Source organism: Squalius cephalus (genome assembly GCF_949319135.1).
Source record: "Squalius cephalus genome assembly, chromosome: 1".
Taxonomy (NCBI): Eukaryota; Metazoa; Chordata; class Actinopteri; order Cypriniformes; family Leuciscidae; genus Squalius; species Squalius cephalus.
Window position 1 is genome coordinate 40,142,216 of NC_137122.1, and position 26,132 is coordinate 40,168,347.

Consider the following 26,132-nt stretch of genomic DNA (forward strand, 5'->3'; position numbering starts at 1 on the left):
AAAGTACTGTTGAAGAAATGCATTCAATTGTGGGCTATGACTGGAGAATTGTCCTTTATGTATGTGAAACTTATCCGAAAGAAGTCATACAAATACTAAACTCTTAAAATTTCTTTATATGTAGAAATTAAACCAAACAACACCTATTTCAAAAATAAAGACAACGGAAAGTTCACGTACATGCAAAAACTTTCCCAAATACTTTTAAATAGCTGGGTGAATCAGTTGAACCGGTTCACAAAACCTGAGCGATTCAGGCGTGCTCGGTTCCAGTGGTTTTCGTATTGTCTGATTCGTAATGAACCATAGTATTTGAAATGTATGGAGGACTTGACTAACTTGATTGTGTGGCAATTTTATCAAAAAGCATATGGAATAGCGGTGGTTTATTAGGCTAAAATGTGTATTAAACATTCAGCTGAGAGATTCGTATTTATTATATTTATAGGTAGCCCATACATTTTTTTAAACCAGTTGACGCATGAAATTCTAATAAACATGATCCTTAACAATAAAGAACATCATAATCATAGTGGGATGTCAGAGACCACGTTTGCGTCATGAGAGAAATGGATAGAATCTCCGATCACCAGTGTCAAATTCAGAATTTTGTTTTATGAACGTAGCTCATTAAAGATCAAGTAAAAAAAAAAAAAAAAAAAATACCAAAGGGATATCAAGTAGGACCAAACACCGTTGACTATGCGCATGCGCAGTAGATCCATCTGTTTAGCAGCAACCGAAGCTAATGGATATAGGATCGTCTGTTTTAAAGACCTTTCTGTTGAAATATCTTCCGCGTGTTTTGGTTTCAGGTTGTAATTTATCAAATTCTTACCACTAAGTAATTTAAGAATTTCAAAGTCGCATCTCTCTGTTAACTAAATCGCAAGTTAAGCTATCCACCACTTCATTTAGTAATTTAACGTTACATTATTTCTGCACGGTGAAGTTAGCTACTTGCATATCTAACTGGTTTTACCCTCATTATTGCTTAAACTTAGATATTTACTCCGGTTACTCAATTTAATCTGTTGTAATAGCACCGTTTAAGAGACAAACCTAACTTATTTGGCTAGGCTAGCTTTGACCGACATCATCCGTTTTCTCCCACATTAATCCGATTAAAACTTGCATTCAGATGGAGGCTCGTAAAAAGAAGGTGGCAGCCGCAGGACGGGTGATAATGGACGTCATCCAGGCTGAGTGGGAGCCACTGTCTCACTGGGAGCTTGACCAGCGACTAGACCGTGCCGTGGAAGAAATGATAGAGGCTGACCTGGTGGCCCAGGTTCAGGAGCAGTCAGCCTCTGCGACCATGCAAGCCTCTCAACAGGAGGATTCAACGCCTCCTGATCAGGCGCAAACAGAGACTCCTCCTCGGTTGACAGAGTCTGTTTGCGCATTGCAGCGTTCACATATTACTGAAGCGATGGAGGCAAATCCTGCCATACAGGTAGGTCAAGTGTCTCATGCACTTCCATCATATTATATCACAGAGCAGTTGTAATGCTTAATTTCCATCAGTGGTTTCCAACCAGGGGGGCCTCAGCAACTTCCAAGGAGGCGTCAAGATGACTAGATGGATCAAATAAGCCAAAGTTATTTCTTATTTTTCTTATTTTATTTATTTTTTGTTTTGTTGAAGAACCAGGATTCCTGTGGCTTCCTAAACCTGAATATATATGGTAGCCTAATTGTAAAGACCTGGAAAAGTAATGCAAATTAATCAAGTATTTTGAGTTAAAACATTTTAATATCATCAATCCTTATTCTGTAAATCATGAACAACTGCAAAAACAATGGGGCCTTGGAATTTAAAAAAGGTTTCAAACTTCTGCTTTACATATTATATGTTGTCTTGTTATTTCTTGCAGTATGTAACAAATTTTCTGCAAAGCTCCAACAAGAGCTACAGCAAGAACCGACTGTCTGGAAGAGCTCGACTGTCCCTGTCTCACACTGTCCTCCTGTCCCTCACCCTCCTGTCCAAACGCATCAGCTATCGCAGTGTGTCCTCTAGTTTCCACCTAGAGAAGGGAAATATTCACAGGATCTTCTTTTCTTTCTGTGATCAAGTGATTGCACAAAAGGATCGGCTCATTCAGTGGCCTACAGGTATGAGTTAATAAGAGCTGATGAGTTCATTTCAGAATCTACAGCTGTTTTCATGGCAAGAACAGGGTCAAATCTGTTTAAAAAAAGATACATGAATAGGAAATTATTTATAAATAAATTACATACAGAAGGATAACATTTATTTAGATTTTTTTAGGGTAGTTCACACAGTGGCGTATTACTTAATTTTAAATGAAAATACACAAAATACCTTCCAGAAGCATTAATTCATCATAGTCATGAACATAGTAGAAATAAAATATGAAAAACTTAAAGCTAGTTGCTAAGGCAGCATTTCTCATTTTTGTTTAAGTACTAGAATGTAAACTTGAAACATTTTTATTTATGATTCATATTTTTTTTATGATGCATTTAGGGGGCAGAAAAGGGGATAAACATGACGAAGGGTAATGATTAAAATAATAAAATGCATAAATGCATGCTCATTAACACATGGCAATAATAGAACACTGAAAAGTACAAGTATAGACAGACAAAGTAGTAGTATTACAATTATAAATATAAATCTTGATTATGATGATAATGTAGATGTGAAATATACTGGCTGGGATGGAAAAGCATTAAAGTCCAACTGAAATCAAAATTGACCCTATTTACTTTGTTAGCGCATATTACTAGTCTTGTGGTGAAGAATTAATCCATGCAAGTTAATACACAGAGAAAAATTGTTTGCCGTTGTAATCTTTAATCAAAGTCTGAAAAGTTACTTCCGGTCTGGAATGGCATTCCTTCTCTGATGATGTAGGTTTGACGGCTTGGGTTGGGAAACGCTTAACCACTCCCTTCAAACCGTTAGTCTGCTATGAGTGAGAGATGGAGAGGAGGAGCGCTAGAGTAAAACCCTGCCCTCTGTTCAATATTCTTTTTCACTGGGAAATACGTCACAACACTGGAGAAAAGTCGTTTGCAACTTCCGGTTCACGCGGACTTTAATCAGCCAACTCCTTCCAGTTTAGCAAGATTTGTGGTCTATGTGAGAAAAGCAATAATATCAATATTTCAGGATCAGCAGCAGGTTTACAGCTGTTTTCTGCTTCCCTGTGTAGGACAGGAGGCCCTACAGCATCTGCTTCCTTTCTCCAGCTGGCTGAGTCGCAATGAGGGTCTGGAAGAGAGAGGTCTTCCTCAAGTCCTCGGGGTGCTGGGTGACACACGCATCCCCATCCGCCTTCCCGCTGGCAAACCGGACAGCGAGAGTGAGGCTCCGGAAGCCAAGAGACTTAAGAACGAACCACATCCAGATTCATGGCTGAACTTGGAATTGGTCTGCAATGACAAGGGCCGCTTCATTTACTGCCACATCAGCAAGGGCTCGGAAAAAGGCAGAGGAAGTGCTTTAGCTGAAAGGCTTCAGCAACACCCCGAGATGGTGCCTCCAGGGACCTGCCTGATTGCCGGAGTTGGATACCCGCTCAGAGAACAAATACTCACTCCTTTTTCAACAGGTCGAAGCCCACAGGAAAACCTCTACAACAGATCTGTGGGAACCCATTTAAGCCGATTCAACCAGGTTGTGGCGGACCTTAAAGAGCGATTCCAGAAATTGAGATATTTGGATATGGGGAACTACGATAGGGCAAAAGCTGTGGTTCTGACCGCTTGTATATTACACAATGTTTTTCTGGACATGGGGGACGTGACAAAGGGACTGGTAGAGAGAAGCACGGCGGAAGATGTGGAGGAGGTAAACGAAGATGCTGCTGGGGTGAAAATGAGGGAGACTGTTGTGAATCTTCTTTATAGTGCATTGGAATCGGGAACACAATAAGATTTTGACCTTATTGTCAAAATTTGCATATTTAAAGGGATAGTTCATCCAAAAATGAAATCTCATAATTTATTCACCGTCATTTCATTCCAAACCTGTGACTTTAATTCATCACCAGAACACATATGAAGATATTTTTAATATTCTCTCTTCATTTTTGTCTATCCATTAAAAAAGTATATGCAACCATGCATCATATGTCCAAAGTAACAATTGTAAACCTAATCCAAATTAACCTAGCAGACTTCAAGTCTTCTGAAGAGACACAAGACATAACATAATTCATTTAAGGCTAACAAATAAAATAAATAAAAACCTAAACTAAATCTGTTCATCATAAAGTGATCTTGTTCCTTCAGAATATGTGGGATAAATCGCTAAATTCATATGGATTTCTTTTCTGGTGTCTTTATAAACTTTTTGAACCATCAAAGTTTTTGTTACCTGGAATTTCAATGGAGAGACGGAAATCTCTTTATTTGTGTTTTCATTCAACATGAACGAAAGTCTCAAAAGTTTGGAATGACGTGAGGGTTAGTAAACTACAGAATTTTCATTTTTGGGGTGAACTTACCCTGTAAAGCTCTGATATAGACCTGCAAAATTTCATATTGGAACTCTGTAAATATGTAATCAATGGATATTTGGTGGTTTAAATAAAGGATTGCAGAAACATTTTGATAAACACATGATGTATGATTTTTATTAAAACACATAAATACAATGTACAACTTGTCTTTACTTTTTTTTTTTTACATGAATGCACCAATTTAAACTGCTCTGTAATATTTTACAATTATTGGAGGAAAGGAAAACCAAGCACACTTTTAACAAGTTACTCTTTAATTCAAGTCACTAATTTCTCTGAAAAGGTTCAACATATCAGGCATTTCTCTAAAAATAAAAATGTAACTGTTTATATGAAAAGACGATAACAAAAACATGACTAATTCCTATTGCTGGGTAGAAGGGGTGCCCGACGCAACACACTCTTTGGGTATTTGCATGGAATTGTTCTGGGACAGACAAGTAATGGCCCGTGCCAGATTATTGATGGCCTCAATCTTCCTCTCTTCCAGAGCTTTCTGCTGAGCCCACATGTTCAGTTTCCTCTCCTGCAGCTCCAGGTACAACTGCAGCAAATCCTGAGGAGGCCTGGCGTTGGGTAACTGTGATGCTGTAGCTGTGGGTGTGGGCAGAATTGGGGTAAATCGTTTACTGGCTATGGCCTTGCCCAGTTTAGTGCCATTAAGCTTTGCCTTGCGCTGAGCCTCAACCTCCTCGTAGCTCCTTCCCAGCACTTCATGCATTTCCTTGAAGAACTCCCAGTGAACACTACTGGTTCCCAGTCTTTTGGCTCGCTCCGCATTTTTGCGGTATGTCGCTAGCATGTTTCTCCACTTCAGGTCACATTCGAAGGCTTTGACTGAAACATCTGTGCTTTCATCGGCTCGTAGCTTTGCTGTCACCCTCTCGGCCACAGTCTCCCACAGCTTCTTCTTTTTGCACACAGGCTGGTCAAACTCTGGGTCCATGTCCAAACGAACGTGGACCAGATGCCATGTGGCTTGTATTGTCCACACAAACTCTGAATAAAACAAAAATATTACAGTTATTTCAGAACAAGAATTGAACCAAATATTTAGGATTGGAAGGAAATGTAATTTATTAAAATTAATTTATTAAATATACAAGGTTTCGACCCGAAGGTCTTCGTCCCGCAAAACAACAAGTACACAGAAAGGTACACCAATGCTAAATTGGGTACTATACGGTTATCCGGACCACACCTGACCACAACCGCTCTTGGTTGGTCGTAACCCCAGTGACGGGTAGGTTTAGGGGCGGGGTTGGGGTAGGTCATCACATGTGGTCCGGATAACCGTATAGTACACTAAATTGTTCTATATGTCCTAATAATTTGTTAACAACATGTATTCTTTATTTCAATGGGCTCACCGTTTCTGTCTTAAATTAATACATTGTGTAAATTAATACATTGTTAGCTAACTGCGTGATTTGTATATGTACATTTCTGAAATGCATAACTTAGACAGTCACCTCTGATAACAGATCACTTTTAAATTGTAATGTAGACACATGCACCTTCTGTAAAGCTGCTTTGAAACAATATGTATTGTTGTGAAAAGCGTTATACACATAAAAGTGAATTGAAATGTACAATTTAGCCTATATCAGCATGAGCATCACACCTGGCCTAATAAATCAACTAATTACCCAATCATCCATTGGAATTTTTTTTTCCTGGTTTCACAGACAGTTCTTAGATTAAGCCAGGATTAGGCCTTAGCTCAATTAGGGCGTTTAAGTAGCTTTTTAAACGTGCCTTATAGAAAAAAAAAAAAACATTACTGGTGTGCATCTTGAGACAAAACAATGGCACTGACATGTTAAGATATGCCAGTGCAAATTGCTTTTAGTTAAAACAGCTCAAACGTGCATTTTAGTCGGGGACTATCTTAAGATTTGTCTGTGAAACCGGGGAATAACTACCAAAAAAAAAAATACACAAATGAACAGAAAAATAGACTACAAAATGTCACCAGTATACACACACAAAAAAATAGCAATTCACAAAAAAGGTTTGAGATCAAACTATGACTTAAGACCTTTTGGGGAAAGAGTATTCAGTACATTTATCTATTCGAGCTTCTGCTTAAAGTTTCTAGATGTGTGCATAAAATTATTTTGAATAATTAAAGAATGAACCATTTAAAAAATGAGGATATATCACAATCAATGTTCAGTAAAAATGAGGACATATCACAATACATGTGATAAAATAAAACATATATAATTTTATTAAATGTACCATTATTGCATGTTAAGAGATTTTTAATCATATCACAAAAATAATCAATTATAATATTACATTCAAAATGTTCTAGAAAACGAGGTTGTTAGTTTAAAATATAACGTTACCATAATAAATATATTGTTTTGAAGGTCTGAAACTTAGTTTAGGTTTAAAACTTAACTTAAAGTTTAAGTCTTAAACTTGTGTGAGGGCCAATCAGTCTCTCCATCAGGCTCATCGTGTCCTCCTCGCTGTGGCGATGCACAGACTGCACACTACTTCATTGACTGACTTACATATCTCACCTGCTTTTGACTTTTCGCTCTCCAAAGTCGTAACCGTAGTTGTTAAATCCTCCACCTCAATGGCGTCTGTGACAATTGACTCAATGACCTCCATGTTGCATTTATTTGTATTTAAATCGTCAAACGTTATGGCGACTAATCGTGGATTTTAACAACTCCAGCGATGAGTTTTTTTCGAGCGTCGACAACAGCGATGATAATAACAACGACCTCGTTTGCGCTGGACAGGGTGTTGTTGTATTTTTTCCGGAAATGAACATTGCGTGTGATGCAGGATTTGTGGGAAATGAATGCCATTGTTTTTACAAGTCTTTCTCCCGCAAGCTAGAACGTCAAAACGCACGGCCTGTTTTGTTCCTTATAAAAAAAAAACAGTATCTGCATTTATGAATTTATACCGTTTTTATTTTTCCGTTATCTCAAGTATTATAAAAAAGACATTAATTGAGATGTTCTGAAACTACAACTCCCAAATGCTTTCAAGAGGTCGAGTCTGCAAATGCCCCTCCCTTTCTGAAAACCCTCCTGTTTGTCGCTCTGCTAAAAGATGGCGCCTGTGCAAATCTGAGGAGATTGCGCTTTGTAGCGCGTAGGAAACTTGACGTGAGTAAGATGAACAGTTAACGAAGCCTTCTCACACTTCATCGAAACATCAAAATACACCCAAATAGATTACTCTCAGGCAGCACTGTCAATGTTTTTTATTTTTTTGTGGCCTACCACCCACTGTAGGCCGTTATGAAATATATCGCACGGTTAAAAGACTTCTTTTCCCAGAAGTCATTGCTTTGGGCTTGCTTTGATTGGTGAACATGGTAGTTGTAGTTTTCACATGTTTGTTTCTCTGTTGATGAAATGTTCTGGTCATAGAATAATTTTGTATTAGTTTCTGTGTTCTTTTAGTTAATTTTTATTTTTTTATTCTAGAAATGTGTTTGGCATTGTAGCAAACTTATTTAAAGCCACTCAAATATTTTACCTTAAATATTGAGAAGATTAAATAATTAAGTTTCAAAAGAGGGGTGGCGGTGGGGAGGTGCTTCTGGACTCCTGGTTCATCATGTCTACATCCTCAGAACAAGGAATTAAACTAAATTCAAAAAGTTTAAACGGCATCTCTGAGGCATCCGCCACTCTCCCAGAATCCTCTCTGACCTGGTGTTTGGCTCAGCTGTCCAAAACAAGCACATTAGCAGACAGTCCCAGTAGTGGACTAACAGGAGCTGACAATAAGTTCATCACTGGAGGAGACAAAGCCAGGGATGCAGACAAGAGACTCAGAGCTGGTCAATGGAGGGCACTGGTGGCCATTCGGACACAGCACATCAAGGGAGGTGGCGGCAGGATAGCCCGCTACCAATCACGAGGAGGACTCCCTCCTTTGTTGGATCTCCTCAAGCGACCAGAAAGCTCCAGAAAGTTTCTGGACCTGGCACTTAGCATACTGGCCAACTGCTGCACTGAAAAAGGGACACGGGTAGAAGTAAGAAACATGCTGACATTGACAGAATTTTGCTCTAATGTTTAAAGCATGCATTGATTTTATATACTGCTTTTATTTTTTGTTTAATGTTTTCTGATTAATGTTTTTTTTATTCCTCTCATAGGTAAGAAAGCTTGATGGCGTATCTGTTGTTGGTAAGTCACTCAAAGGCTTCTTAAAGATCAAGTGTGTTAATTTGTTAAACTACATCTCTAAAAAAAATCTCACTTTTTTTGTGCACTGTTACACACTACCATCTGACAAGGTTTTCCACTCATATTTTTTATATATTCAGGGGGAACATATGGGTTGGTGAAATCCCTCAGGAACATTGACTTTTTAAAGTGGCCATAAAATCAAAATTTACTTTTTTTTTTTTTTTTTTTCAGTCAGTGTTTATTCTAAAAGATTTATCTGTGCACATCATTATTTGTTTATTTAAATTCACTTGCCCTTGTAATCTTTAAAGGGGTCATATGATGTTTTCCTTTTCTTTTAGTGTGTAATGTAAGACCTGCAAAGTTACAAAGCTCATAGTCTCCCACAAAGCGATTTATTCCATCTAACAGAGAACACTGATCCAGACCTGCCTAAAATGCCTCAGTCGAAGTCCGGATATTACTTCCTCAAACGTCCACGTCACAATGTGAAATGATGGCATAATGCCCTCCCAAAGGCTTACACTAAGAAAGAAGGCGAGGTTTCAGCTAACTGTTATCATGTCGTGGAGACGCTGTGTGTTTAGATGAGAAAGCAAAACCGCATTCAGAGGTTAATCAGAGTTTAAGATTAATTCATAAAGCTGTTTCTTAGCAGTATAACCCAAAAGGACAGCTTCCTGAACATGGGAGAGTACAATACCGGCTATATACAAAGACTACTTACCACTGTGAAACATTCTGCTCAAGTTGTGCTTGCAGAGTTGGTTCTGATCGGTCAGCTTGATCATCTGCATTTTCAGAATCCAACTCGGACTGATACGGTAAAACCGACAACATTGTTTGTAACTGTTTGTTTGCAAATGCTTTAGAAGCCTTGGAAGCTGAAGCTCGCGATTATGGTATGGGGCGTTACACTTCTGACACACGCTTGAGGTGTTTGGCCAGTCACAACGCAGTGGGTCAGCTGGCCAATCAGATCACTCTGAGCTTTGTAGAAATCAGCGTGTTTCAGACAGATGGGGAATAGAGGAGCTGCAATAATGTGTTTTTTGAAAGTATGTTAACCTATTCTATTTCACCCGTTAATCAAAATAATGAACTTTTATAATAGCATCATATGAACTCTTTAATCGATCCAATCAATTCCCAATGGACAGAATCAAATGCCACAAAGCTGTTTCACTCAGATATATAACACAATAGAAAATACATTATTAATATGATATTAATTAAAAAGTTCTTCACACTAAAAAATGGTCCTTTTAAGAAACTTTCACTGAAAGGTTCTTTGGGGAACTCAAAATTATTTTAGAGAGGGAAATATTGCTTTAAAATGCTGCTTCTGTGCATAAAATGTTACTTTTCTCATCGTAATTGTGTCACTGGACACGCCCAAGTCCTGTTGCCAGGGGTCACTCTCTCTCATGTCATGTGACTTCAGGTCGCTTTGTTTCTGTAGATCACTGTCATTGTGAGTGTACATTTTTTTTGTGATCTGCTCACTCATGTTTTATTTTTGTAGTGGATGTTCTCAAGAGGAATGTCTCTGTGGAGACTTTGCAAAATCGAGCAGCACGAGCTCTGGGAAATCTCGCCATGGACCCGGAGGGTTCTGCTGAGGTCCACTCTGCAGGTTAGTCCCAGAATCTCCTGAGGTTATACGAATATAATTGTAAAACAATATATACATATATATATTTTTTTTTTACTCCATTATTATATAGTCACAGATTGTAAAGCATTCTGAGCCATGCAATCATTCTATGTTCTGTCTCTCTCACAACAGACAAACAGTGCTGATCAGTAATCTGATATGCAGTATTAAGCTTTGCATAGTTTTTTCCTTTAAATTTAAAGTCGGTTTTTCATGTCTGAAAGGATATTTAGGTCACAAACAGCTTCTTTCAAGCTAAGCGAAATGTTCTTTCTTATATATGCATTAATGTTTCCTGTGTTATGTGCAACAGAGCATGCATGGTTTTTAACTGTTATTTCTTAGAACTGTTTCCAAGAACTTCTCTGAGCCATATAATCATCATATTTCTCTCTCTCTCTCTCTCTCTCTCTCTCTCTCTCTCTCTCTCTCTCTCTCTCTCTCTCTCTCTCTCTCTCTCTCTCTCTCTCTCTCTCTCTCTCTCTCTCTCTCTCTCTCTCTCTCTCTCTCTCTCTCTCTCTCTCTCTCTCTCTCTCTCAGGTGGTGTTCCACTTCTCCTGCTCTGTCTGTCTCTCTCTCCACCTCCATCCTCTCCCTCTTCACTTCCTCCAACCCCTGAACTCTGCGCTCCTAAGGTGGAATGTCTCCAATCTGCCGCCCGGGCGCTCATCTACCTTTCTGACACGCCGGCAAACCGACTCCTGCTGCTTTCACAAGGGGCTCTTCCATCTCTTGCTTTGTTCATTGCTCCAGAGTACCCTTTAGGCCTGAGACGAGCTTCTCTTCGTGCCCTTCATGAGCTCACCAGAGGTTGCAGTGCGGAGTGCGCCAGGGAGATTTCCAGGTCCGGCGCGTTGACTCAGCTGGGAGTCCTCGCCTCAGGAGAATGTGGTCGGCCTTTGGAAGAGCTAGCTTTGAAGATTCTGGCTAACTTGTGCTCTCAAGGCTGCCTGAGGCCACTGGTCGGTTCACTGGGAGTCATTCAGAAGTTCGCAGAGGAGGTGAAGAAGGATCCTCTGAAATCGGGTGTGTTCTTCAAGGCCCTGTGCCTGTGCTGCAGAGAGGCTGTGAACAGGGCTAAAATAAAGGAGAGTGGGGGACTGGAGGTGCTGATCAGCTTTTTATCCACCCATCAAAACCATCCGCTCACTCGTTTCGCCTTTCTAGCTTGTGTGGACTTCGTCTACGATGAATCGGCTCTTGAACAGCTGCAGGAGCTTGGGTTGGTGCCGCTTCTGATCAAACGGTTGGTGGAGCTTGCTCAAGGAGAAGAACTGACCGCAGGAAAGATGGACACCAGCCTGTCTTCTAGCTTTCCATGCTCTGAACTGATGACCACGTGTTTTGACTCGTTTGACTTCTCAGCCCTTGAAGGGAACAAGAAGGAAGATGTGAGTAAAGACCAGACGTCAGGATCCTCCAGCTTCCTCAGCCTCAGGTCAGTTCTTCATAACTTTACCAAAAGCAGAGAGCACAAAATCATGGATGTAATAATGATGAAAGTTTTGCGCAAATAAAAAAATGCCCTTCATACCTAATTTTCCTATGTGGCATCAACAAAATGTTATGTTTAAAAGCGTATGATCATCACTGTGATCATCAAACATTTTTGTCAGTGATTTCATTGACCAGATGACCAAAATCAGAGAGTGCAAAATCATGGATGCCATGTTGATTGAAATTTTACACATGAACATCCCAATCATACCATATTTTCACAATTGGCATTTTGACGAATCTCAGACAAATTTTTCAGTTAATATTAGTTCTTTTTTTCTGAATAAAATGGCATCTTATTTTAGTCTACAAAATTATTAAATGAATATATTTTAGTTGATGAGAGGGCACAATCAGGCCAAATTTTCTATATATTCTAGATTCTAGCATTTTTTCTTCTTCAAAAACTTTGTTAGTGGATTATTATCTTGTTGTGTTTTTTTTTTTTCTTGCCCATATTATTAACAAAATTGTAGTTTAAAAGTGTTAGTTTAAAATAAGAAGTCATGTTCAAGTCATGTTGACAAAATCAGGGAGTACAAAACGATAGAAGCAATTTTGCAACTATGAACATGCCCACCATATAATTTTTACACTTGGCAGTTTGACCCTAAGTGATATGATAAATGTCTGTTATTCACATTGATATTTGTGTTATATGAAATGTATAGCTTGTATGTTGCGCAGTTTCATCTGTGTGTTTTCCTTCCTCCAGGTCTTGGCTGGTATCTGAGGGTCTGATCTCGTCTGAGGGTGAGCTGACTGAATCTCCTACTGGATCTGATGTCTTTGGTGGAAGCCCTCAATCCTCCGTCTCATCGTCACCACTTACACCTTGCTCCGAGCTCTCCCAAACCCCGACCTTGCGTCCGCCCCACTTCTCTCCCTCCACCCGCTCTAAACCCGTCCGACTGTCTTCATCCTCCTCCACCTCCACTCCAGTATCTCCACGAACCATACCGGGGTCGCCTTCCTCTTTACAGCCCTCCTGTACCTCCACCCCTCAATCTGAGCAACAGTCTTCAGTGACAAAACCTTCCATCACCCCCTCATCTCCCCTCCAAATCTCCTCTCCCCCCAGAAAGAGACTCCGTGCGTCTTCGACCTCTTCTGCATCCTCCTCTTGCTATGGTGTGGTCGCCCTGGAGAGCCCCCCTGTGATGTCAAAAACCCCAGTCTACCATCACCCATATCACCCTGAGGCCTGGGCTCCAGAATCCCCCATTTTTCTGCTCCTGTCACGCTTCTCCCATGCCTCAGACCCCAGCACAGCGCTCATCAACACAAACGTTTTCTCCGGGCTGTTGTACTACCTCACCCAGCACCATGACCCCAGCGGGCGGTGCTTTCGGATGCTAGGGCGGCTCAGCTGCAACCCAAACTGCTTGCAGGCTTTGGTTAGAACTGGAGCCGTGGCTCTGATCAGACAAAGACTGTGTGTGAGAGGAGAGGAGATCGGGGGATGCAACGGAGGAATAGACAGACAATCAGAAAAAGTCAGAGGCAAAATCACACAACTAGGTTTGAGACTTTTTAATATAGAGTATTGATGCATATTATATTTAAGACTGCTGTTCATTTAAGGCTAATATGTTTTCTGGCTCCTCAGGTTTGTGTCTGCTCAGTAACCTGAGGGTTCAGAGTGAGTCTGGATTCGGCTCTGGAGTTCTTACACATATCATGCTGTCAGGCTCCGAATCTGACAAGCTGTACTGTGTCCTTTCTCTGCCTCTGATTAACAGGTATGATTTATTGCCTTTCAGGATTGTTTAATCCTTTTATAGTCTAATGTATGTGGGTCAATGACAAATAGGTGTGTCAGCAATTAAGAAAAGGAAAAACTTTTAAAAATCTATGTTAGAACTAGGGATGCCAATTTACACAAACTCCCATGATCGATTGCCATTTAAATTATCGATCAATTAATCGTTAGCCTAAATGCTGCAATATGTGTCTACCGCAGTGGCATAAAGCCTACAGAATGACAGGTTGTGCAAATGCTGCTCAAAACGACATGTTCCTCACCAAATTAATGAGAAAGGTTTTTAGTCTAAATAAAGGGCTAGTAGGATTGTAAAATGAGTCGATTTGATCGATAATTTATTAAATTACTTATTTAACAATCAAATATAACGTCTAATACAACGTGTAACCAACCTCGCCTCAGATGCATGTTATTCAGAATGTGTAACTCCTATTGTTGTGTTAAATGATTTATAAGCTTTAAACCAAACCAAACTGCTAAAAGGTGCATCAAAACATTAGACTTTCATTTAAAGCATTAGAAAGTTAGACAAAACTACAAGACTGTGTACTTGACAGTTTTAATGAGGGAAAGAACTTCATGAAGCACCGTGAATGACAGTCAAAATAACAACGATTGAGAAATATTGATTTAAAGATGTTGACTATGTAGATAGAAAAAATATATTTTATGTTTGTTGTATGTGTAGGTGTACTGACAACTGAGTCATTCGTCATGCTTCATAGGCTAAAGGTTCTTTTGGTGTGATTTTCTAGTTTGGTTTCTCTGATCGGTAGACAATTCTTGGCGTAATATTGGGTAACAAGGAATTCCATTGTTGAACTATTATTTAAAAAAGAAAAATGAACATTTTAACTGAATTTTGAATGCCAAATTTTAATACAGAAATTAAAAACCTGCTCATCATGGAAGAGGTGTATGAATTTTATTTTGTATCTTTACATCCTTGACCCATGTTGTTAATTTGACAACCTCCTTTTTTCCTTTTTCAGCAACAGAGTTCTTTTGAAGAAGCTGTTGCTGGATAGTGGTGGGCTGGCTGCAGCTCTTGAACTGATTGGCTGTAACAGTGATGATGATGATAATGAAGATGGACAGTCTGACAAATGTAGGACATTTCTTGCCGGCTGGTTGCATCCTCTTGAGCAAGTGTCCTCTTTGAGATTTAAATTCCTGTACGTCTCTCTTCTGATTGGCTGCCTCTCCAATCTGCTGTCAGTTTCCAAGGAGAACGGAAAGAATTGTAACATAGATTCCAGAATGGAAACAACCCAAGTTCTAGATAAGTCCCAACCGCAACAGAGCCAATCATGCCCCTACCTAAAAGCAACTCATGACATATCTTTCCTTCTTGATGATGGAACCCTTCTCCTAGCCAATCATAAGGCTGTCACTGGGGAAGAGGAAGCCAATGACGTCGGGTCTGAGTATTTCAGAGCCCTTTTGATGGGAGGGTTTGGGGAGGCACAGAAAGCTGAAGGTGAAGCCATCCGGATCAAGGATGTAAACAGTGGGATGCTCTTACCAGTTCTCCACTACCTGCACGGATGTCGTTTGACAGATGGAAACAAAGACCACATGTCAAAGCAAGAGACAAATTGTCTTGTTCTGGCCTCTCTAGTCTCTGGTGGGCTGGGTAGACCACAGGACGAGTTTAATTCATGCTTGGCAGAAGAGACGGAATTCCAGAAAACCCCATTTGCTGAAATGATGAGTGGGGCTTGTAGGTTTTTAGTACCTGGTTTACAAAGGGCAGCTGAGGACCTGTGTGTTGGTCTTCTCTATTCTGTCCTAAGAAGCCTGAGCAAACGTTGCTGTTCAAATGATAACACTACAACGACCAGCAGAATGGATGTGGGCTCAGTCTGCAAGGGTCCTGAAGGATCACCACATTTGACTAAAACTGAAGTGTCAAAGTGTTACAAACTAGATTCTAAACCCTCTCAGTGTTCCAAACAGGTTCCATCGTCGTCATATTCTTCGGACAGTGACACTAAGGGAACTTGGCTGAGGTCTCTGTTGCCACAAGTGTACTGGTTCTCACAGCGCTACTCTTACCTGCGACTGGGCCAGGCCTGTCTAGCTATACTGCTGCGACCTCAGGGGCTCCATTCTGCACCCATTCACCCCTCTATGTCTGTCGATTGCTTCCTGCGCTTGGCGCGAGAGGCGGACTGCGCCAAAGGGCTGAGGCAGGACATCTTAAGCCTCATCAAAACAGCCCTCAGCTAAAGGGGACACAGTAGTGTATAGTGAAATGAATGTAATAAATTGTGTACACAAATTTAGTAGCTGCTTTAATGCACACACAACATACAGAAAGGGATTGGGAATTACTGGATTTTTGGGGCATTTGGGATAAGTAAAAATATGTTAAATTTTAGTTAGCAAGTAGCTATCAATATATTTTGAAAATATTTCGAACATTCTAATTCCTAATATTTTCGTCCTCACTTTTTTTTTTTTTTCCCCAGACATGTTTGTATATGGAGTAGAATGACCAACTTCTTTTTTATTTAGAAGTTGTTTTTTGTTTTTTTGCGTTTTATCTTATTTTGCCAAAAAAGGGTTTAATGCTGATACCACATTCATCATGGTGCATCCAGATATAGTACGTGATTTTGTACAGTATGTTATGTGAATAAGATGTCATAGAGAAAGAGCTGTTTATGTTTGCTATATTTTTTTCTTTTTGTATATGGCACTGTACAATTCATTTATAGAAATCTAGATTATATATGATGTTTGTTGGAATGCTCTTTTTTTTTTCTGTATATATGAGAAATTGAATCGTGGAAATGGCCAAATGTTGGTGAAGGCAGAGGATGGTTCTCAATAAATGAGCTCTGCATTAATGTTGTCTACAATGTCTTCTTCAAGAATTTAAATCTGATTCATTTGGATTTTGAGCAATTTTTTCAGGGATTTTTTTTCAGTCCCAGACTTTATTTGGGCTGTCTGTGTAGCTTCTCCTTAGCAGCATTGAGTAAAATGTTTTGGAAACAAATAAAAGATCGCTCTAATGACAAATCTGATAGCAGTTTTAAAGAAAACTAACTGAAATACTTTTTACCATTTATTTGGAGTGACCAGATACTTTTCTTATTGAGGTGCATACAATGAATTCATGTGAAAACAGTTGTTTATTTGTGTTTAAAATGTTAAAAGCGTGTCCGTCGGTCGCTTCTGAATGGAGACTCTGTTGATTGGCATCTGTGACCGACAGTTCCGTCGCACTCAGTGGTGAGATTCCTCGTAACCGGTGGGCAGAGCGTTTGTATGAGAGTTGTGGAAGAGGGAGTGATTCCCATCACCCCAGGGCCATGGCTGAGAAAGAAAGATGATGCTATTTGAAAAAGAATTCATGTCTAATTTTGATATGCTGTTGAAGGCATCAACATTTTATTTAGTCAGTACAGGGATCAGAGAGAAGTCACATCATGCATACTTTGAAAAAAAACAAACAAAAATATAGGCACCTTGGTTCGAATGCGGAGGTGTGGGTATGGCACAAACTCCGGGGTATCATGGGAATGGGCCTGCATCTTCATGTAAGCGTTTGCCATGCAGACACTCACACCTGGCAGGGCCAATACGAAGGACAGGATCTTCCAGGTCCTTGCTGTGTTTGATTCAAATCATTAATCTCATTTAATGTTGATGAGCATAATTTAACAAAATGATGTTTTTGTTTTAATAATATGATCTGATTTTGTGTCAGTATTTCTGACTTCCGTGTGGAATTTAATGACCTGAAATGACTTTATTTGTATTTATAGATAAAGATTAATATAACACATGAAGCCATCTCAAACCTCCTCCTTCGTGGCTCCCTTGCGATGCAGCCGCGAGAGCCCGACGGGCCACCATAGCAGTGGGTGACATCGCCATTTCTGAAGCAAAGACAGTAAGCAAGACTTCATTTTTTTATACTTACAGAGAAGCTATCAATCTCGGGGTCGGTAATATATTTTATGCCTTATAAACTGCACTTATTTGATTAAAAATATTTTGGTGTGATATTTTGAAATATTGTTACACTTTAAATGCATGTTTTCTAGTTAGGCCGTATGAGCTCTTTCCCCGCCAGCGTTTTTGTAAAAGACTACATCTAGTTTGGATTCAGAACGATAGATGGAGTAGATCAAGTCTATCAACACCCCTAATGCTTGCACAGTCCCATAACTCGTCCTGGGTCGACGTTTCATTCAGTAACATTAGGCACTTCACTTTATATGATGTTTGTTTAATGTTGATGATCGCACTATGCACATATATGCATTGTGGCAAACATTTTCTTATTATTAACAATGTTGAAAACAGTTGTGCTGCTTAATAATGTTTTTCTTTTGGAAACTGTGATCCATTTTTTCCCCCCAAGATTCTTTGATAAATAGAAGGTTCAAAAGAACAGCACTTATGTGAAACTGAAATATTTTGTAACATGATGAACGAATGTTGTCTTGAATGTACTGTCACTTGGGGTAAGTCAATTTAATGCATCCTTGCTGGATAAAAGTATTCATTTCTTAACTTTTTATATATAGTATAAAACATTCACAATATTACAGATAAAAAAAAGTGATAAAGAATATTTTATGCTAAAGAAGTTGGGCAAAAGTCAAATGTAACTATTTTGTTTTTGTTCATAAAACCATGAAATGTCAACAGTCGTGGCCAAAATCGTACAGTGTGAAAATGGCTTAAGTCTCAGTGATATTTGTTAACATAAATCTTTATAGAGCCTTCATCAAAAAGTTGAAAACGGAAGCACGGCAAAAAAAAATTTGCGCGTTTAGCCTACTGGGGTTTTGAACAGTAGTTAAACGCGAAGGTGATGAAAAAGTCTAAGGTCAAATAATGACCAAACCTGACATGAATATCCATTACATTCATGTAAACTTTGTATGGTCTCTTTATACAATTAGAATAGAATGTTACATAAATGTTCTTCTACAATGCTGTCTAAAATTAATGAGTGAATTGAATAAATAAATCCTTTTAGATAGTTTCACATGGCTGCGGCCTGTTGCTTATCTCGTCCCTTTTAAAACCTCTGCAGTTTTTCCTGTCCTTCATCACTGAATGCTATTTGATATCTTAACTCCCCTTGCATATGTAGCATTAAATGAAAAAACTGTCATACATTTAGATTCGATTATTTTGATCAGCCTCATGTCCCGTGCACAAGGACAAACAAGCTCTCAGCCGTGGGTCATGTGTTGCTTTACTGCTGTTAAAAGAATGAAATGCTCCTCCAATACTGTTAATATTTAATGCCAACAGTACAAATCAGCTAAAACGATACATCTAATGCAAAGGACACTTACGTTCTCGTCTTTCAAAGAGGGTGGTCAGGTGTTTTTGTTCTTTGTTCCTCACTTGTTTGCCACTTTCTCTTTCTACACCTCTGTCTGTTTGTCCTTTGGTCTGTCCTGGCCTAAAAGCATGAGACTCCTCCCTGCTGAAATCTGTCTGTCTGCCAAGAATCATGAAGTTTATATTTGGTCAAGTGCATGGGCAGATCTGTAATGGAGAGATAGAGGGAGCTGTGAGTATAGCCTAAGTGACAGGCTACAGAAGAAAACACAAACTGTGTTTCATTGTATTTGTAGGACTATGTCAGCTCACAGCAGGTATAAGTTTGGATGTATGAATATGTAGACAAGACAAGCATAAGTAGTTAATGAAGTAAGCTAGCTGTCAGTTGACAGCTAGAGGAGTTGGGTTACTTTCTTAGTGTTTGTGTGTACGTGACTCAGTGACCGTAAGTGACCTTATGTCACCTCACTCTTTCCGTTTTTCTCTTTTTGTTTCTACATGTTCATTAGCCTACTACACTTCTCTTTTGACAAACGGTTCAGTTCAACTTCCGAGGTTCTGACGCCTCAGCCACCACACAGCGTGAATTTACGAGTCCCACTTCTGTCGTCGTGACTGCTTACTTATGAATATGAATAGGCTTGTTTGAGATGAGCAAAATCAGAACCGATCACCGCGAGATGCATGCCGGTTAAAAATGTCTCCGAGTGGGGTCCGACTTGCTCTGATGTCTTGCTGACGTGACGTACGTATGTCAAAAAACTGATCAAAAGCATGATGGCAAACGACTTGCTGACGATCATGTATTGTTGTCTTTTAAAATGTTTGATTTTAAAACTCTGAAATCATGTTTTTATGTGTATAAATTATGTGTGAGTATTCCCAAACTATCTGACAGTGTGATGGGTTATTTGATTGTTGTCATATAATTAAAAAAAAACATGTCTGTAGGCTAGGCTAATTCAAGTAAAATGATTGATAAACACGTCTTTGGTTTGTAATTAAATAGCAAGTACTTTGGAGGTCTCGTTCATTATATTTATTTTCATATAAGAGCAACAGAACTTAAATTAGGCTACATCCAGTTTATTAGCAACACCGTGCATGAGCGTGAATCCCGCGATATCCGCCTCTGATCTCTCAGGTGTCTGATCCACTGCGAGAACTAGAGAGAAGTTCAGTGCACTGTCCATCTTGCCTGCACTTTTTCACTCATCCCCTCACACTGCAGCCTCAAACAAACAAGCCTAATTATTTTGTGTGACTGGACGTTGGGGAGCGGTCGTAGTAATGTCAGCAAGTCCTTATATTCATGAGTTCAAAACGTAATTGGTTTGCTAATTTCGCTAGAAACGAATGTTTGGGCATTTAAATAAATTAAATGCCATGACAGACAGAAAAAAAATAGGAAACAACGTGCAATACCGTTGCAATATTAAAACGATTTTGAAAAGTAACACGTTTTAAACTTGTAGGTCTAGATAAATGGCTAGATAAGCTACGCCGTAATTGTAGAAAACCCTTCGTTCTATTTTGTATTTCAGATTATTTATTCGTTCATTTATTTTGTATACTCAAATTATTTAGTGGTTCCCCTTTGTTGTGTTGTACCAGCGCTATGTAACTTTTAAGTTCGGATCATTTTTATGTTCTCATAAAACAATGAGCCAGTAGCTATGTAAAAAACGTACATGTCACAAGGTGGCGCTGTAAGTCTTGCATTGCTGGTACCTGTATCACAGCAATGAGAATCATCTTACAAATATTGTAGGCCTAATTGTTAGATGTATTGTCCTATAGTATCTTATTAGAATTATTAACAAATGCAATATAACATATTATCATACATAATCTATCTATAATTTTTTTTTCTATAGTTTGGAAATTGGTGCTTACACTGAGTGTTTATCCTTGGCCAGACTGTATATAGTCATGTGACTGATATTTGATACCACTTCCCTTCATTTTTTTTTTGCGCTTAAAGCTGGATTACTGGTCTTGATTGTTTTTTTTATTATTCAGTGGTCCCTGATTTAAATCCTCTTGCCATCTGAATAATAGAAGTTCCTTTCCTTTGTGAGCTTGCTCGTAGCCTACTTCAAAAAGGAAAAGGCCCTTCTGTTGTTCTCTTGCTCATCATAGCATAGGAATTCATTCATAGGAGTTTCAATTGATAATTTCTCCCACTTGAATAAACTCACCTTCACTGGTTGTGAAGGTACTTTTTTTTTCCACAATTGCGAATGTACTTTTGCACCTCTTTTGTTATGTCAGGGCTGTTTGAGATTGTGTTCTGGCTATATTTTCAATGAGTTTGTGTGCATTTGCCCACCATAAACCAAGAATAGGATCTTAACATTTCCTAATGTTGTCTCTTCAACTCAAAGACATGTTGTTTGAACAAGAGCACGTAACCTTTAGAAATGTTCCATGCATACAAATGGCGCTTTGGATGCAGGCACTGACTAAAATACAACTATCAAAACATGGCAGCTTTGTGATGAAAACTAGCTGTGAAATGTTTATCTATCAGAATAATCATTTAATATTTAAGCCTATTGGTAGATGATCCTATATGTTCTTGTATATGTGCATGAATAAGTTTGAAAATCATGTGCATATTTTTCTTTCAAACTTGCCTTGCTTAAAAGCATCAGTGTGTAACCTAAATGTGTGAATCTCATTCTAGAGTCGTCTGCACATCGCTGTCTGCACAACTTCCATTTCCATGTTTGCAATACAAACAGACATCAGTGCCAGGCATGAAGTCATCCTGCAGCCCAGGCCGGGATAGAGGATATTCGTCTGAGCGTCTGTTCCCATGTTTTTGTGGGCAGAATCTCCGTCTTGCTGCATGCACACACACAGATGCAGAGAGAAGCTTGTAAAAAGCGTGTTTTAACACAATATCCGCACGAGTACCAGCATTTGATTGCTATGCGAGTTTGAAGAGCCATTTTGCAAGTTCATATGGAAAACAACTTTTCTTTCTCTTGCATTCTCTGGGTTAATCTAGCATACACCTGTTTCTGTAAACTTGGCACAATTTAGAGTCTTAGGAGACATGTAGACTCAACACAGTTGAATATGTGTATAAACAGAGTAGTAAAGATTTCTTTGGTTTTGACTAGATCCACAGTAAAAACTACAGAAATCTTTAACCATGAAACTGGTCAGAAACATGACGCTATATCATCACTGGCACATGCTGCCACCCTCAGAGGAGGCCGTGGTCAGTGTCTTCAGAGGATGAATGTAGCCAATATCTGCTCTGAAAGGTATTTACGAGACTCTTTTTCACTGCCTTCCTCCTCTTTTTAAATATTTTCACACCCACTCTGTTTTCACCTACTGGTCATGCACGTTTCATTTCCAGTCTGTTTGGCTGCACATGCTGTGATAAAGGAAATCAACATCGTTATGTGGTCAGTAGTTGTTGAGGTGGGATGGAGGATTCCTGTGTGTAATGGGCATTGTCATAGGACCGTCTGGCAGGCAGATTGGCAGAGGAAAAGAAACAGGGATCAAAACATTCAAGTGATGATGGGATGGGAAGGAAAGGGATACTGAAAGACAGGGCTATAAAGTGATATGTGCTGTGTCCTGGAATGTTGTTTTTTTTTAAAGAAATTAATACTTTCATTTAGCAAACATGCATTAAATTGATCAAAAGTGACAGTAAAGACATTTATGATGATATAAAAAACGCTTTCTATTCATCAAAGAGTCTAAATGATGGTTTGCACAAAAGCAGCACAGCTGTTTTGAACATTGATCATAATGAGAAATGTTTTTTGAGCAGCAAATCATCAGATTAGACTGATTTCTGAAGGATCATGTGACAGTTTGGAGTAATGATGCTGAAAATTCAGCTTTGATATCAAAGGAATAAATTCTTAAAATACACTCACCTAAAGGATTATTAGGAACACCTGTTCAATTTCTCATTAATGCAATTATCTAATCAACCAATCACATGGCAGTTGCTTCAATGCATTTAGGGGTGTGGTCCTGGTCAAGACAATCTCCTGAACTCCAAACTGAATGTCAGAATGGGAAAGAAAGGTGATTTAAGCAATTTTGAGCGTGGCATGGTTGTTGGTGCCAGACGGGCCGGTCTGAGTATTTCACAATCTGCTCAGTTACTGGGATTTTCACGCACAACCATTTCTAGGGTTTACAAAGAATGGTGTGAAAAGGGAAAAACATCCAGTATGCGGCAGTCCTGTGGGCGAAAACGCCTTGTTGATGCTAGAGGTCAGAGGAGAATGGGCCGACTGATTCAAGCTGATAGAAGAGCAACTTTGACTGAAATAACCACTTGTTACAACCGAGGTATGCAGCAAAGCATTTGTGAAGCCACAACACGCACAACCTTGAGGCGGATGGGCTACAACAGCAGAAGACCCCACCGGGTACCACTCATCTCCACTACAAATAGGAAAAAGAGGCTACAATTTGCACGAGCTCAGCAAAATTGGACAGTTGAAGACTGGAAAAATGTTGCCTGGTCTGATGAGTCTCGATTTCTGTTGAGACATTCAGATGGTAGAGTCAGAATTTGGCGTGAACAGAATGAGAACATGGATCCATCATGCCTTGTTACCACTGTGCAGGCTGGTGGTGGTGGTGTAATGGTGTGGGGGATGTTTTCTTGGCACACTTTAGGCCCCTTAGTGCCAATTGGGCATCGTTTAAATGCCACGGCCTACCTGAGCATTGTTTCTGACCATGTCCATCCCTTTATGACCACCATGTACCCATCCTCTGATGGCTACTTCCAGCAGGATAATGCACCATGTCACAAAGCTCGAATCATTTCAAATTGGTTTCTTGAACATGACAATGAGTTCACTGTACTAAAATGGCCCCCACAGTCACCAGATCTCAACCCAATAGAGCATCTTTGGGATGTGGTGGAACGGGAGCTTCGTGCCCTGGATGTGCATCCCACAAATCTCCATCAACTGCAAGATGCTATCCTATCAATATGCACTGTAAAAAATTTCTAACCCTCCCAAATCAAAAATTTCAAGTGACCGATAACATCTAAATTTTTCAATTGGCCCAAGTGAAATTCTGTAAATTTCAATTGGCCCAAGTGAAAATCTGTAAATTTAATTTGATAATTTACAGAATTTCACTTGGGCCAATTGAAAAATTTAGATGTTATCGGTCACTTGAAATTTTTGATTTGGGAGGGTTAGAAATTTTTTACAGTGTGGGCCAACATTTCTAAAGAATGCTTTCAGCACCTTGTTGAATCAATGCCACGTAGAATTAAGGCAGTTCTGAAGGCGAAAGGGGGTCAAACACAGTATTAGTATGGTGTTCCTAATAATCCTTTAGGTGAGTGTATATTACAATAGAAAACGGTTATTCTAAATTGTAAAACGCTAATATATTGCAGTTTTTACTGTATTTTGAGCAAATAAATGCAGCCTTTGTGAGTAAGAGACTTCTTTCAAAAACATTACAAATTCTTTACCGCAAACTTTTGAATGATAGTGAGTATGTCAACTATATCAACTAAAAATCACGTCAGGAATCTCGGTGTGATTCTGGAGTCAGACTTTAGTTATAGTCATGTCAAAGCAATAACTAAATCATCATACTATCATCTGAAAAATATTGCTTTGTTTCCATACAAGACTTGAGAAACTTGTTCATGCTTTCATCACCAGCAGGGTGGATTATTGTAATAAACTCCTCACTGGCCTTCCCAAAAAGACCATAAGACAGGTGCAGCTCATACAGAACGCTGCTGCCTGAAAATATGAACATATCACACCAGTCCTCAGGTCTTTACACTGGCTCCTAGTCCCATTTAGGGTTGATTTTAAAGTATTATTACTGGTCTATAAATCACTCAATGGCCTAGGACCTCAATATATTGCATATATGCTCACCGAATATAAACCTAATAGATCACTCAGATCATTAGGATCACATCAGCTAGAAATACCAAGGGTTCACTCAAAGCCCAAAAGGAGAGTCTGCTTTTAGCTATTATGCCAGCCGCAGCTGAATCAGCTTCCAGAAGAGATCAGATGAACTCCTACAATAGTCACATTCAAATCCAGACTCAAAACACACATCTGTTTAGCTGTGCATTGAATGAGCACTGTGCCAATGTTCGTCCAACTGCATTGTATTTTATTTCCTTTTTTTTCTAAACTCTTTTAATATATTTTATCACCTTTTTTTATTTTTATTTCTTTTGATTATTTTAATTCCTTCTATATAAAACACTTTGAATTACCATTGTGTATGAAATGTGCTATATAAATAAACTTGCTTTGCCTTGCCTATATGATCTGAGGACATGTATATGACAGGATCTTGAGACTTAATGAAAAGAAAAAAATATTTTGTTGCGTCCTTTCACGATAATGTCAAATATCATAATTAGCTTTCTGTCTGTCCTTGACCTCATTCTCCCTCTTTCTTGCTGTCTCATTTCTCTGTGTGTTTTGGAGCAGGACAGGACTGTGCTTGTCAGTTTTTACTAGAGGCGTCTTGCTGTAGACTCTTGAACAAATCTTTAACATGGAAGAATGCACCACTAATATTGTCCCTGTCTGACTGTCAGCAGGATACTGGAAAGCAGGAATAGAAGTCCTACATATCTGTCTGTCTATCGTTCTATCTGTCTTGTCTGTCTGTCTCTCCGTCCGTCCGTCTATTGTTCTGTCTTGTCTATCTATCTATCTATCTATCTATCTATCTATCTATCTATCTATCTATCTATCTATCTATCTATCTATCTATCTATCTATCTATCTATCTATCTATCTATCTATCTATCTATCGGTCATTCTATTTACCATTCTTTATTCACTGCAAATTTCTTTTTGAACTGTACACCATAAAAAAAAATCAATAGTCTGAATAGTATATTCCAGTGATAGCAAATTAAAAAAACATTTTTTTTATTTTATAAAACACTGTATAAAACAATGTCTAAAAACATGGCTTCATTGGGCCCTAAACTTCAGATAAACTCACTTTTACCATATATTTTGACAAACAAGTATAACTAAGTTGATATGAGGGACAAAGTGTAAAAAAACTCCACCATGTTTCTGTGGTTCTGTGTGTGTTCCCACCGTTTATGCTACACTCTGTGGAGCGAAACGCTAACAGCACCACCATCACAGGTGCAGGCAGAGTGACTGCCATACCTGTAGGCTAAAAACATGGAGCGCTGTGCCACAGAA

The 26,132-nt window shown here is 39.1% G+C and overlaps 4 protein-coding genes across 4 annotated transcripts; 2 read left to right on the forward strand and 2 right to left on the reverse strand.

Annotated features, from left to right (window-relative positions):
• The first annotated feature begins 689 nt into the window (after window positions 1–689).
• On the forward strand, window positions 690–4,634 carry LOC307153426 (uncharacterized protein). The gene is made up of 4 exons (XM_079862864.1): window positions 690–815; window positions 1,142–1,456; window positions 1,878–2,118; window positions 3,186–4,634. Exons 2-4 carry the CDS (start codon window positions 1,142–1,144, stop codon window positions 3,905–3,907), a joined length of 1,278 nt encoding a protein of 425 aa, XP_079718990.1. The 5' UTR covers window positions 690–815; the 3' UTR covers window positions 3,908–4,634.
• Window positions 4,587–7,248, reverse strand: LOC307153502 (uncharacterized protein). The gene is made up of 2 exons (XM_079862982.1): window positions 7,031–7,248; window positions 4,587–5,495 (listed from the first exon to the last, which is right to left on the reverse strand). The coding sequence occupies exons 1-2, from the start codon at window positions 7,122–7,124 to the stop codon at window positions 4,861–4,863; spliced, it is 729 nt and encodes a 242-aa protein (XP_079719108.1). The 5' UTR covers window positions 7,125–7,248; the 3' UTR covers window positions 4,587–4,860.
• A 378-nt stretch (window positions 7,249–7,626) lies between these two features.
• On the forward strand, window positions 7,627–16,444 carry armc5 (armadillo repeat containing 5). Its single transcript, XM_079862313.1, has 7 exons — window positions 7,627–8,513; window positions 8,638–8,668; window positions 10,197–10,307; window positions 10,869–11,766; window positions 12,541–13,346; window positions 13,435–13,567; window positions 14,583–16,444. The coding sequence occupies exons 1-7, from the start codon at window positions 8,091–8,093 to the stop codon at window positions 15,820–15,822; spliced, it is 3,642 nt and encodes a 1,213-aa protein (XP_079718439.1). The 5' UTR covers window positions 7,627–8,090; the 3' UTR covers window positions 15,823–16,444.
• Window positions 16,445–16,714: 270 nt separating this feature from the next.
• On the reverse strand, window positions 16,715–19,098 carry cox6a2 (cytochrome c oxidase subunit 6A2). The gene is made up of 4 exons (XM_079863110.1): window positions 18,921–19,098; window positions 17,406–17,483; window positions 17,070–17,212; window positions 16,715–16,917 (listed from the first exon to the last, which is right to left on the reverse strand). Exons 1-4 carry the CDS (start codon window positions 19,081–19,083, stop codon window positions 16,828–16,830), a joined length of 474 nt encoding a protein of 157 aa, XP_079719236.1. The 5' UTR covers window positions 19,084–19,098; the 3' UTR covers window positions 16,715–16,827.
• Between the last annotated feature and the right edge of the window lie 7,034 nt (window positions 19,099–26,132).

Coding starts and splice junctions, on each gene's coding strand:
- cox6a2 (XM_079863110.1), bottom strand. CDS start 19,083: ATGATTCTTGGCAGACAGACAGATTTCAGCAGGGAGGAGTCTCATGCT. Junction 17,484..18,920: donor CCTCTTTGAAAGACGAGAAC/GTAAGTGTCCTT, acceptor TCTTTGCTTCAG/AAATGGCGATGTCACCCACT. Junction 16,918..17,069: donor ACCTCCGCATTCGAACCAAG/GTGCCTATATTT, acceptor TTTCTTTCTCAG/CCATGGCCCTGGGGTGATGG.
- LOC307153502 (XM_079862982.1), bottom strand. CDS start 7,124: ATGGAGGTCATTGAGTCAATTGTCACAGACGCCATTGAGGTGGAGGAT. Junction 5,496..7,030: donor GAGCGAAAAGTCAAAAGCAG/GTGAGATATGTA, acceptor TGTTTTATTCAG/AGTTTGTGTGGACAATACAA.
- LOC307153426 (XM_079862864.1), top strand. CDS start 1,142: ATGGAGGCTCGTAAAAAGAAGGTGGCAGCCGCAGGACGGGTGATAATG. Junction 1,457..1,877: donor AGGCAAATCCTGCCATACAG/GTAGGTCAAGTG, acceptor TATTTCTTGCAG/TATGTAACAAATTTTCTGCA. Junction 2,119..3,185: donor GCTCATTCAGTGGCCTACAG/GTATGAGTTAAT, acceptor TTCCCTGTGTAG/GACAGGAGGCCCTACAGCAT.
- armc5 (XM_079862313.1), top strand. CDS start 8,091: ATGTCTACATCCTCAGAACAAGGAATTAAACTAAATTCAAAAAGTTTA. Junction 8,514..8,637: donor AAAAAGGGACACGGGTAGAA/GTAAGAAACATG, acceptor TTCCTCTCATAG/GTAAGAAAGCTTGATGGCGT. Junction 13,347..13,434: donor AGGCAAAATCACACAACTAG/GTTTGAGACTTT, acceptor CTGGCTCCTCAG/GTTTGTGTCTGCTCAGTAAC.